Genomic DNA, 13,874 nt, shown 5'->3' on the forward strand with positions numbered 1-13,874 from the left:
CCGTGTAGTTAAATATTCCATAGAAGATAAAAATTAAAGTGCACTAAAACTACCATAAGTAAACTATGTTTTTCCTACAGTAAAATATATAATGCAAGTTTATACATAATACAATTTGCATAAATTTAGACCGTTGATCTACAACTGATCAGTAACCGGGTACCAGTTTTCCACAAATGATAATCAACAGAATGGCAAACATAACAGCTCAGAGAGGAAAAGGCACGGGATACACCAATAAAGTGATTTTTGTTGCACAGGTCAGGATATCAGCTACTATCAGGATATCAGTGCTCTGCACTGTAATACGCATCATGCATTATGACCATCAGTGCATATATACAGCAGGCTCACACAAGGCACACAGAGGAATGCATAAGAGTCACTATGAAATAAATACTACATACCCATAGATACATCATCATCTTGAGTGAAGAATCAAAGGCTTCCTACAGTGGACAGAAATCTCCTTACTTAAGCAAGTTCCTCAGCTAAGGTGCGGAATCAGTATGAAAATGTTCTTGAATCTTTGCTTCTTAATCAAGTGGTCACCCTACTCTTGATTTTTTTTTTACATTATTTATAAGAATGACACTTGTTCAGCAGGTTCTTCTTTCCTTTTTTGGGGGAGAACGGCTTCTGGTTCTCCTTTTTTCCCTCCCTAACTCTGCTTTCCCTTCTTCCTCTCTCTTCCTCCACTGACAAGGCTTGCTTAGGTAACAATTCTTGGCGTGTCTGTTTAATGAGCAGTTCCGCGCACCAAGGCAGTCAAGTACAACAGTGCAGGCAAAGTAAGCGAGAGGTGATGGGGGGGGTGGGGGGGGGGGGGTAGGGGTTGGGTGGGGATTGGGCTGGGGGGATGTTCTCAGAGATACACACACAGGCAGCCTCAGCACATGCACATACAGAAACAGGCGAAGGAAAAAAAAAAGCACAGTACAGTACAGCCCCTCTGCAGCAGGCCAGGAGGTTTTCATTCAGTAACAGCTGGCGGAATCCTTTGCTACCCCCACACCCTCCCCCACACCCCCAGAAAGAAAAAAAAAACACAACAACAAAAGAAAAGCTAAATCACAGATTGTCCAGATATTGAGGGAAGTACACATCCACCCCTCTTCTGTACGGGAGTCTCCGAGTGCGCTCTGATAGCAGGAAGCATGGAACGGATGGGGAATATTCTGGTCAAATCAAAACAGATCCACAGGATCCCCCAATGCTGGAGCAAAGCACGCTAAGAGTTGAGCTAGCCTTGTTCAGCGATGCACACTGCTGGTGCTCTATCCCTTTAAAACCACTCCAAACAAATGCAGCAAGCGCTCAGGTCAAGGCCTTCCCTGGTTCTTCAGCTCCAGCACGGGCTTAACAAAGAATACTTTTCTACAGCCATCTACTGACTTGCTGCTGCTACTACCACTGAGGACAAAGAGAGGCACATTTCCACTCTGCCCTTTCCTCATCATCACATCCGCATTCAGTGGCTGATAATCATTTCACTGCTACCCCATTCTTACTTCATACTATAACCCAGAACTATACATTATTCCTGAGTAATACACTGCAGTACGTGTGACATAATAAACTTAAATTTAATGTTAATATAAAACAAAGAATATAGAAATTAAAGATAATGTATAGCTTTAAATAAGTGCATGTGCCTCATCTAAAATTTCGGTGATGCTCCTGTACATTTTTGAAGAAAAAAAAAAAACTATATGTCAATAGTTTGTTTGGTCAAGATTAAAACAAACAAACAAACAAATAAAGAAATACAAATGACTCCCAAGCAATCGTTTAAAAAGTAGACTGCATGAATAGGTGTAAAAGTTTATTTTGTTTTAGTTTTTTTGCAACTAAAGATTTATATGCTGTTCAATTTACATGAACCCAAGGATGCCATTTACCATAGTATTGACTGCTTCTTAATCATATGACCAATAAGTCTAAGGAATCAGGTCCTTTTTAGTGAACCCTGAGTTTCTATATAAAGGAGCACCAGTCACTCAGAGTATTAATGTTAAAGAAAGAACATCTATTCAGATAATAAATTCTGCACATATGCCCTCATTAATGAACAGGAGATGCTGAAAATGACTTACTATAGCCTTAACCCACATACAGCATATGCCACCTTTCCCAATATCAAAATAAAAAATAATAACAAGCAGTAGAACTGGGAGTGTTATACAGTAGGGTGTGGGCTGGCATTCTAATGTCTTTATATTGTATTTAATAACAGACACAGAAACATGTAGAATTCAATTAAATGAAGAACAGATCTAAACACAATGAGAATGTAATGTGAAAACCTGGTTTATAACATTACCCATTTACACGGTCTGAATTGGGGGGGGGGGGGGGGGGGTTACTATGAACCATAAACCAGAAAATTTAACAAGTATGCTGTCACCTAAGTAAGGACAGCTACTGAAATAAAAAATAAAAGCACATAAATTAAAAAAGGGGAAAAGAACTATAGAAAGATATTTCAGAAGGTAAGAGCTAAGAAGAACACTGGCATTTACAGAAGTATCATGAGACTTTTTCCTTAATCATGAGAGTGTCCAACGATATAGAGAAATATGCCTGTGGCATTATGACAGCCTTGGCTCTGTCCTACATGGTAACACAAAAACACACCAGAAATGCTGCTCTCAAGCACGGCAGTCGAGAGAGCAAGTATTAACAGGATGGAGATTAAAAAAAAAAAATGACGTACCCTTAGTCGCGCTTTGTCACAGCTCATTTGCTGTCTTGGAATCTGTCAAAAGAATTATAGCCACATTTAAAATGTCGCCTTCAATGGAAAAGATATAAGGATCAAATTCTATGATGAATCATAAAAAAAAACAAACAAACATAGAAAAAAAAGAATTTAATGTAAAATCTTGACATTTTCGGATATAATGTCACATAATAAATCAGACATATCTACAGTAAGTTTATAGCTATGATAACCTTTTACAAACTGATTTCCTATTTACCAGTGCATTGATTGAGCAAGTTTATGCAGAAACTGAAGTGGCTTGCAAACATAGTAAATGAAGTATGATGTGAATGCTGATCCATGAATACATATTTAAAAACAAAAACAACTAACTTAATATGACTGCCCATTTGGTAAGCAGAAATGAAACCAGAGGGATGAGAAATGTAAAGTATAGCATAATAAAAAAATAATAATAAAAAAATACTGTATACACATCTTAAAATCCACATGCCAATAAAAAGACACAATACATATTTCTGGAGTCTCATACAGTTTAATGAAAAGAACATGTGAAATAGTTATATATGACTTGGGCACTTTTAAAATGCTTTCCACAATATTCATCATTTTCATACTACAGAACTGACACTGCGGGCACCTTACAGACCAGATAGCTTAGCATAGAGAATTAATCAGCACTTGAAATGCTGCTCCTCCTTAACTGGTGGAACTAACACGTAAGCTCTTCCTGTTAAGGTATCTTTTCCTATGATTCTGTATCCATTGGGCCATGTCCCATAACTGCTTACTCAGTACAGGGTCACGGTGAGTCCGGAGCATCTTTCGGGAAGCGCTGGTACCAGTATGCAGACAAGCAGGACGGGACACCAGCCCATGACAGGGCAGAAAAGCCTTCACTGTCAGGAACCCGAAACATTAACTGCATCTATCCCAAGGCCCCGAGACAAACAAGGAAACTGTCCCCCTTACCTCTGCAATTGTAACTTCCAATGCATTCACCTGATAAGGCTGTAACTGGCAATGAATTTTATCCATTCTAAACAAACACTGTGGTTTGCATATGCGCTCAGGACTTTCTGAAATGACATCGTTATCTATATGGATCTTTGTCACTGTAAAGGTACGTTTAAGGTGCTGTGCCAGGTAACACAGTGGATATAGACACAGCCCTGTAACCTGATTTTTTTTCTAGATCAAGTCCCAGGAGATTCCTTGGTGTTTTAATGCCGTATCTCTGAGAAAGGTGCTTAACCTGAATTTCTCCAGTAAGGTATCTGTATGTGAAATTTGTAAATCAATATTATTATTATTATTATTATTGCAAGATTTCAAAGGTGTCCATGAAATACATAAGCATTCAAGTATTCCAGTTTAGGGTTTATCTCTCTTGTATGTATACTGTACATTACATTGCAGTTAATCTTAGTAAAGGTCTCGTCAAACGGTACATGTTAGTGCATGGGCAGCACTTTTGAAAAGAGCCAGTTCTTTATTGTAATGACACCTGACAAGTGCACGCAACTATAAAGTCATCTTAAATTGATTTTAAAACATTCAATTTCTTGGCAAATTAATTCCAAACAGATTGCAAGAATAATGCCATACCATACATTTCAATGCATATGCAAGTGTAGGACATTTTACACTTCACATCCCATTTGTGAGGTGCTGAAATGTCAGTGGAGATCCTACATTCGGACACACAAGTTTATTTAGGCCTTTGATGCAGGACAGCACATTGGCTCATTAGATAGTACTTTTTCCACATACCTTGAGGATTGGGGTTTGAATCCTGCCTTGGTTCTGTATGTGTGTGTGTGTGTGTTTGTGGAGTGTGCATGCTCTCCCTTTGTCTCCCTGGGGACTCTGGTTTCCTCCTGTAGTTAAGCTAACTGTCTCCAGGTTACCTATACTGTGTATGCCCTATGATGGTATAGCCCTACCCTGTCCCTTGTGCTTTCTGGGGTTGGCCCTTGGCCCTCTTGTGACCCTGACTAGGTTGAGCATTGGGAAGATAGATGGATGCGCTTTTGAACCATGATCTAGCTATGCCCTGTTTTCCATCACTTTATTGGTGAATGTACTATGTACTGCATTGGGTAGGTTGTTTAAGAATGCGTGACATGAATACCAGATGTTACACACAGAGCAGAATAACACACAGACGATCCCCTAGTGCTGCATGCTGCAGTCCCATAGCATCATTGTGAAAGATTGCATTGGCTTCCGAGGAACAAGTGCAAAATACATATCTCGCCATCTATACTCCACAAGACAAGAAATTACCATTAAAAGCAGCATTATATTAGGAAATTATTTAAAAAAATACAACATGCTCATGCATTATACTCCAGCGTTTTCCCATTAAATCTATAGCAAACCTGGTGTAAAATAAAATGCATCTGTATGTCAAGTACAAACACTGACATGGAAAACACTAGCTTGACAAACATCTGACACATATTTAAGGCAAAATGCCTGAAATGCTCGGGACAGGTGATTTACTGAAAGTGAGCTTGATACAGGCACTTACAGATAGCAGAGAGACGCGTTGAAAGTGTCGGGCTATTTAGTTAAAGCAGGATGTCTTAGAGAGACTAAAAAGGTTGAATATAAAAATGCCAATAAGCGGGTCTCTGCTGAGTTCAGCCGAAAGAAGAATGCCACTGAGAACTGCCACTTTAAGCGCATTCAGAACAATGCGTTCAGAGCATCACGCAGAGACATATTCAAGCAGCTTGTGTTGATTTCACTCAGATATTCTGAATGTCCACAGAGTTCACTTATTGCTGGTGTGAAGCACCGCAACAGAAAATGCTAAACATGAACACAGGAAACTGAACTGTACTAATGATGATTACAGTATCTTTGTATCTAGATGATAATATACTGACAAGCATTAACTACTCCACAGTATAATTTGCAATTTTATTATACTTGTTTGGTTTTTCTTTAACAACATCTACTGTGATATTCCAGCTCGTAACACTGAACACATGACACTAACTGCAAGCGCCGCTACATATTAATAACACTGCTCCAGGACCTATACATGATACATGTCCTGAAACGAATGCAAATAAAAACCAACCAGTTATGAGTACGCATCAGGTTCAGAGAAATGGGATTGTGACATAGACATTCTGGGAAAGTTTGCAAAATTTGTAGGGCCAGACAATACTACAGGTAATCCTTTAAAGGCTTCAGATCGATATAGCAATACCTATATCAGTCGGGCTCATGCACCGTGGGATGTGTACTGAACGGACTCTGGGCCACAAAGGTCATTGCACAGCAAAACAGAAAAAATTCTGACTCCCAAGCCTGGAGCTATGCTGCTATTCTGAATGAACTTAGGGCAATTTTATCACCAGCTATCAAAAACACAAATAATTGTTACAAACTATTTAAATAAAATCAACACAGAAATAGTAACTATAATAGCGATAACTGTAACTAGTACTGTAACAATATATAGAAGGTTTATGTCATGGAAACCTGAAAGATGTCACCACAAAGCTAAAAAATAACAGGTTTTACCAAAACACACATACAGGTTTGTAATTGTATCTTTGTGGGGACTCTCCATTCATTCATTACCCAGCCCTAACCAAACCAAATACAAGCTTTCTGGCATTTTTACTTTTTTAATTGCATTCACAGAACATAAACAGCTTTTTATTACATTGTGGGGGACATTTGCTCCCCACAAAGTAATATAAACCTAATCCCTCCCCACCCGACACACACACACACACACACACACACACACACACACACACAAATAGACACACATAGCTAGCAGCCCCAATACTTTGGGGTATGATATCACAATACTATCCAATGCACAGCCATTTATTTCAATTGGATCAGTGAGTGACATGAAATGGTAGAAAGCTGAAGTAAACTGAAATTTTGAGTTCACTGAGGAATTTGCCAACTTCAAGTGAGAACAGTATCGCAACTGTCATCGCGGGAGGATCCTATTCCTTGCAGTGAACAGGGCAAGCTGAAAACTTCTACAGATGAACCTTCTTCCTAGGTTTATATAAACAGAAATGTGATGTATTTTTTTTTGTTTTTTTTTTTTTTGAAAATGCCAAGTCCTGAAGCTCTGAGTTGCAGGCCAAGGTGATGTCTCAAGAATCTTTCCTGACAACTTTCCCTTCCTTCACCCGTTTCCTCTCAGCCTATCTCCATTGCAGTCCGCGTGACTTCTCTTCTGTCTGGCCCTTTGGTACCTCTGGCTGACTCGCTCCTTCCAGACTTGCTTCCTCCACTGCAGATTTACTAAGGTCCATCCCTCAGTCATTGCTACCTAGTCCTGACAGCTGTCCAGTGTCCCAAGACTCAACTCACAGGGATCAGCAGTCATGAAATGCGCAAAAGCTGCCTTGGCTTCATAAACACTTATGCCATCATGCTGAGCCAGTAGGCTATCCGAGAATGCAAAGAGAGAAAGGCGAGTGGAACCTGGAACAAGATACCCCTCCAGCTTTTATACCTTGTCTACATCATGGGGACTCGCATTCACCTAATCTGCATGTCTTTGGAAATTAGAGTATCTAAAGGAAACCTCTGCAGAGATGAGGAGAACATGCACACTCTACAGACACAATCAAGGACAGGATTCAAACACAATCATAGGAAGTGTGAGATGAAGACTGCTTCAACCAAAGCTAATAAAACCCTGGGGAGAAAAACCCTATGCAACTTGAGGAAGGGGGCTGGGTGCCCTATAAACTCTACCCTTCTGGAGGAGTCGTTTTTTCTTCTCTCCTCCCCACGCAGCTGACCCCAATAAAACCCTCACCAGGCAAAAACTCCATTTAAGGCCAGGTAGGATTCATTATTTGAGTTTTCTGTAGGCATGGCATATGCATGCACCTCACAGGTAATTAAACAGATCACCCAGAACAAAGTTTGTTTAATTACCATACCTCCTTAGTCAGTAAATATCCATCCAACAACCTGTCTTCTAACCGATTACCCTGGTTTGGGTTACAGGGTAGTTGCTAAATACAAAGTAAAAAAACAAGTTAAATACTGTATTATTTATGTTTCTAATATCTTATTGTTTTTAAAAATATATTAGACTCATTAATTTCTGATATTTTGGTGTTGACAGGGATATTTAAATGAACTGATCCATCATTTGAAGTACAGTGCCTATAGACATTTTTAACACTGGTTCCGATTTCAGCATAATTCTGTTGAGGGTATGTGTCAGATTTATACACCTCGATGGTGCCATTTTCTCCCATTCTCTTTGGAGGTGGCACCCAACTCCCCTGAGTGTCAGTCTGTCAAGAAGTTGTGCGTTTTACAGACGTCTGTTTAGAGACGACTACTATCGTCTTGTGCATGTTCTGTGAAGAGTTACGCTCCAGTCCTGTGCCTAGATAAAAGCTTCTGGTCAATGAAACCGAATCCTCCCTGTAGCAAAGTGACTTAAGCCTTTTGTAACTCCAAGAGAAGCACTCTTCAGTTTCAGTTTTCAACAGAAAAAAAGTCTGCATGTGTGATGTCACTTTTGTACGAGTTTTCACAGAAGGCTTTTTTAGGATTTGCGGATGGCACTGCTGTGTACTAAAACAAATGCCGATAGTCAATGGGATACTAACACAAACTTTAAAACATCGATCAAGTCAATTGACTGGTCTGCATCGCTTCATTTACTACTGATGAGCCATTTGGCTGATTATAAGTGACTACTTCCACTGAGGGGTGCCTAGTTACCCACAGAATCCCTTATTCCCTCACAAACTGCTTCATTCGGATGTTACTTAGATGTCATTCTTATACAGCTAAAACGTGGAATCCCTGCATTTTGATTCCGGGTTGCGAGTTGGATGATAATCTATAAAATAAGTGTATATACATACATTTAGTACAGTTGATTAGTTTATTACTGTTGGAGCACAGGGCCTTCACTGTAAGGCTCCATCTCTGCCTATCTTTGGCTATCCGCCTCACCTCTCCTCAGGACATATACGTGCATGTATATAGCCCTGATTCCAAGATAAAATGGTACAATTTCAAAAGACAACATCCCATACAAACAAGCTGCTTTTTCAGTGCATTATGCAGCCACCTACACTGTCCATCTGCTCATGCCCTTGATGATGGGGGGGGGGGGGGGTTTCATTTGGCCATGAAACCAGAGGCTTACACTTCCTTTCTGCACAATACCTCAACCATTCACTATTCCACATTCAGCAGTCAAGAGCATATATATATACATATAAAAAAGTTTATATGCAAAAAAAATTAAGAAATCTTTATTTACCATTTCACCCACCTACTGGATAGGTAGTCCTAGTCCTAGTCACTTAGTCACAAAAAATTGCTGCATATTATCTTGGTATCTATGGTGATGTTCTGTACTATTTAAACAACTTCATATCTGAAAAGCAGATTCCAGTAGCATTTTTACAGTATTAAAAAAATAACAGCCTACAAAAAAATATATATATATATTTGGAGGTGAATTGTGGGATGGGATGGTATCCTGACCAGGAGTGGATGGGAAAAACAGCAAAGAGTGGCATCACCGTTCAGGAGAGCTATTACGACTGAGATGCTCGGTCTCTGAGGCCAGTGCACTGCCTTTGGAGTCAACGACATGAGAAGCTGCTGCAACCTTTCATGTGACAGTTCTTCCTCACAAACCGCCTCCCCCAGCCTCTTCAGAACAGCAACGCCCTGAGGCACGCCACTACAAACAGACACTCGTGTAAGAACAGCTGTGTTGTGGTGCTGCTGCACATCTGTATGGGGGGGGGGGGGTGTCACACCAAAGCATTAGCTTTGGGTAAAATGTGCAGAAAACAATTTGTCACAAAAATAAGCTGCCTGCCAATGATTTTGTCACAGACACACTAGTAATCCAGGGAGGTCTGCCAACGTCTGTGCATCTTTCAGAGACTGTGCCTCTTCTTATAAGATTTTAATGTTTAAAACTGACAGTTCGATAAACTTCATCATGTTTGAATTGAGCTTGATTTCTTCATGTCATGAAATTGGTATTAATTAGATACGATTTTTAAAGCCTAGGTGCACCTGAGGAAGCACTATTCACAAAAACACAAACAGAGCAATGTGCTGCAACTACATACTAAAAATCCACAAGGAATACTACGCACACATCTCTAAAACCATTAATCCATATCCTTCCATGATCCTTCTTTTGGTAAGTGTCACAAATGCATCCCCGCTAATGCTTCAGTAACGCAACAGGACATAATACATTTAAAAAGGAAGGAAAAAAAAAATCTGATTTTAGTTATTTTGCAAACTGTATTATGGTTTTTGTCCATGAATGAAAACTTGGCTGTTTTCTCATTTATTTGGTGCTCAAGGTGATGTTCAGATATGGAAACAGCTAGTGAAAGGGATATTTAGTGTCAGCTGTTTATAATTTTGGCAAAGAATCAGACATTATGTGGGCCAGGTCTGCCCAATATAGATCGGAATAATTTGGGTACCTTCTGTCTCACGGCCAAGGCCAAACAGCATTTGAATTTAAAAAGCAGCACCACTCCCTCATATGGATCTGTTACTGTGGGCCATGACTGTAAGAAAAAAATGCAATACTTTGGCCAGAATAAAAAAGATCTGAGGTAAGTTAATTGGGTTTTCACATGGAAATGCAATTACGGATTTGGCATTTTTAAATCATTCCCTCTGAGGCACAAGGTAAGGGGTAAAACAAGGTGCCCTGTCAACATCACCAAACATCAACTTTATCCGACAGTTTCGACAGATTTGCTTAATGAGTTGATGAATGATTTTAGATATTTCCACCCATTAATTGTCTAAACAAAAGTTTTGACTCCTCAGTTAAAATTCTTATAAAATGGTATCTATCATATGGTATATCTGCTCCCCTGAACTGGATAAGTAGCTGAAAGATGGATGGATGGATTTTCTTATGAATTTTGTGTAATTCTATGATTGATACTGTAAAAAGATTTATGCTTATGCAGGTTATCTATTTAAATATTTTTTCAGCAAGTGCAGCTTGACCAAACTTGACATTAGAAGAGCAGAAGAGAATAAATAGGGAGTATCAAAGAAAGGAAAGGGTGAAAATCAATCATCCAGATAAAACGGCTCAGGAGCAGGAGAAGGGGAGGTAGAGATGGAAAAGGAATGTTACAGAGGGGAAGATCAAATGGATTGGAGAGCGAGTGAGAGTGAGAGAGAGAAAAGAATGAAATGAAGGGCTGGGACTTGTTCTTAGCAGAAATGTAGGGAGAACAGGCAACCACAATGATTAAATGGCAACCAGAAGACAAGCCAGTGGTTACAACTTACAGAAGCAGGTTCTTTACCAGCGGAGGCAGAGTTAAGTTCATAACTAAAAAGGCATTTCAGACATCTTAAAGGAAGAAGAAAATATACAGCTCTGGAAAAAAATGAAGAGACCACTCCATATTTGATTAAAATCTGCATTTTTAAATCCTGGTTTAATCCTACTGGCTGAAGGCTACACTGCGCTGCAGGCTGCTTCCAGGCTCAAAGTCTCTAAGACAGCAGTACACAAGAACAAGGTGTAGCAGGAGACACTGGGAATGACCAGAAACCAGCCAGGTAGAGGGCAGAAGTGACTCTCCAATGTCAGAGATGACTGTCAACTTCTCCGGCAGTGCCTCAAGTGACCTTCAAAAGGAATGGGAAACATTAAATGATGTGAAGTGCACTGCTAGGACAGTTCGTAACAGGGTCATTGAAGCAGGACTGAAGACCATAAAGCAAGGAAGAAGCCCTTCATGAATCAGAAGCAGGGAAGAACCAGGCTGCAGTTTGCAAAAAAAAAAAAATGTGTATTTTCCGCAGGCATATAAATTGAGAAATGAGTGTAACTGAAAATTTTGCTGTGATTTGTTCATTTTTTTCCAGAACTCCGTGTGTGTGTGTGTGTGTGTGTGTGTGTAAACACCAGATAATATAAACAAGTAAACCACACAGACAGAGACAGCAAAAACGTAAAATTCAAAATGGTTATTTTCCACCTACTATGACAATGAATATGGTTAAATTGACTCAGGGTAAGTGAAAGCCATATTTATTTCCACAAAGCTTTAGTTTAGAAACTTTTCAGCAGCTTTAAAATGCAGACAAAAGCTTGATAGAAGGAGGTGCATTTCACAGATTAAAGGGGTTTGGAACTAGTTACAAAGTGAACAACATTAAAATGTAATAATGAAATGGAACATATTCCGTTAGGCTTGCACCAATCACAACTTACATTTATTGTTCTGTACTTTAAGGTAATTTCTAACACCATGAAACCCTTAAAATAAACCCCTAAAATAAGTTCATGGTAGCATTATGAAAAACTTCATATCACAGGTGGGCATGAGAAAGTAATAAAAAAGGCTTCCTGAGCTGAAAGGTTTACTCTGCTCCTTAACCAAGAAAAAAATCAAACAGGCCAAATGAAGGCCTCTTCAAATTTACCAAATGTAAACCTTCACATTGTTATCTATCACACAAAGGATATTTTGAATTACAGGGCTACAGATGCTACAGAAATCCAGACGTACATGGTGCTAATGATGTTATTATTATGGTGATAATGTGCAATTTTAGTCCTCTATAGATCTAAAGAAACAATACAAGAAAAAGACAGAACATGTCTATTATCATTGTTCAGGTGGCAAGTACAACGAAATTCATTCTTCGCATATCACATGTTTTTCTCCTATAAGACACAGAAACACACAGATATCGCTTGAGGGCCCACCAGTGATAGGGTTACTCTGCTGGCTAAGGGATTTGCACTGGAAACCTTTTGGACATCAGCAAAGACTCTTAACCACAGAGCCACATTTGGCCCTTGTTGCATCAGATACCATCACGAATGGGAAGTGAAAGGACTATGTAAAACTCTTCCTCTACCTCCAACAGCAAGTGATATCAGCGATATGAAGAAAAGGGTAGCAGACAATCATGGCTTACAAGTGACATTCCAGATAGAAGAACTGATAAGCCATCCAGCTGCCTCCGTGGTGTTCAACAGCATCACACAAGAGCAAAAAAATGGCCATCCTGTCCATTTTAGTGTGCGACCATACCATCTACCATGATGTTTCAAAACATCGTTGAAAACTGAACTTTTCTACACCACAGACCACTATTGTGTCTGTCAGGAAGGTCACTTATCTCGAAGTTTAAGCCCTGCTGAGTTCTCCAAACAGTACGAGAAACAAAAACAGCACATCAAGATTGTGCAGCTATCAGACAGCCATAAAAGCAAGAAGACTGTGTCAGTTATTGAAGGAGATTAAATAAGCACCAATAGCAGGCACATTAACAGACTGCTGCTGGAAATACATAAATGTGACCCATCACCACAAAATGAGTCTTAAGTCGCACTGGTAGAAATACACCCATAAGACTCATTTCGTGGTGATGGGTCACAAATAGACATACTAGTTAGTGATGTATGGTGATTATTAGTGGTTAGCCAAAACCAAAGCATACATCTTAAACACAATGATGAAGCTGAGTCCTTGTGCCCCACAGACCTAATCCTAACTTTCAACTGAAATAACAAAAAAGATATATCACTTTGGCCTGCTCTGTGAAGTTCTCATGAAACTCTCATGGAAAATGCATCACAGTGTCTTTTCAAGGAGTACTAAAGAGATGTATAGCATTATCCCTAAGGTGACAGGCTTCTGAAAATGAAATCATAAAAAAATAAAAAACCAGTTCATAATATGTCGAGTTTTTGTGAGTTATTTGACTTCCATACAGAATAGTCTTTCAAATTGCACCTTGCAAGAATCACGTAAAGTAATAAGTATTAATAAGGTTGACAACAGTCGCATAGCAATTGATTATCTGTTCTTTATATTTAGCTTTGAGTTCATATAAATATTGAACTGATGAATTAGGGCGAATTGATTGATTTGCTTTCATTACGATTTTTAATTTTTTTTTACAAACAATTATAATATAAAATGCATAATTCTCCTTTAAGCTTAGACCGTAGACATGACACAAGAGAAGCAGCACCTGAGGCTCACGTAGGAAGGATGTTCGAACACATAACCAAGTTCTTTTGTTTAGTCAACCCGGCGGTATCCTTGGCACTTGCCAAGCTGAATAGGGAACACATGTGTATGAGTGTGTG

The 13,874-nt window shown here is 39.3% G+C and overlaps 1 protein-coding gene across 18 annotated transcripts in view; it reads right to left on the reverse strand.

Moving 5' to 3' along the window:
* Positions 1-13,874, reverse strand: part of LOC125741731 (RNA binding protein fox-1 homolog 1-like) — a 440,599-nt gene that overhangs the window by 137,372 nt on the left and 289,353 nt on the right. For 12 of the 18 annotated variants that reach the window (XR_007397837.1, XR_007397838.1, XR_007397839.1 and 9 more), the window contains one exon: positions 2,717-2,758. The exons of 5 other annotated variants lie outside the window; for them this stretch is intronic. Coding sequence is in view for 10 of the 13 variants with exons in the window: in XM_049012998.1 (XP_048868955.1) it covers positions 2,717-2,758 (42 nt within the window). In the remaining 3 variants the exon portion in view is untranslated. Of the gene's footprint in view, positions 1-407; positions 750-2,716; positions 2,759-13,874 lie in introns of those variants that run through there. One more of the 18 variants, XM_049013013.1, reaches the window with a different exon arrangement.

This window comes from Brienomyrus brachyistius, chromosome 5 (genome assembly GCF_023856365.1).
Source record: "Brienomyrus brachyistius isolate T26 chromosome 5, BBRACH_0.4, whole genome shotgun sequence".
Taxonomy (NCBI): Eukaryota; Metazoa; Chordata; class Actinopteri; order Osteoglossiformes; family Mormyridae; genus Brienomyrus; species Brienomyrus brachyistius.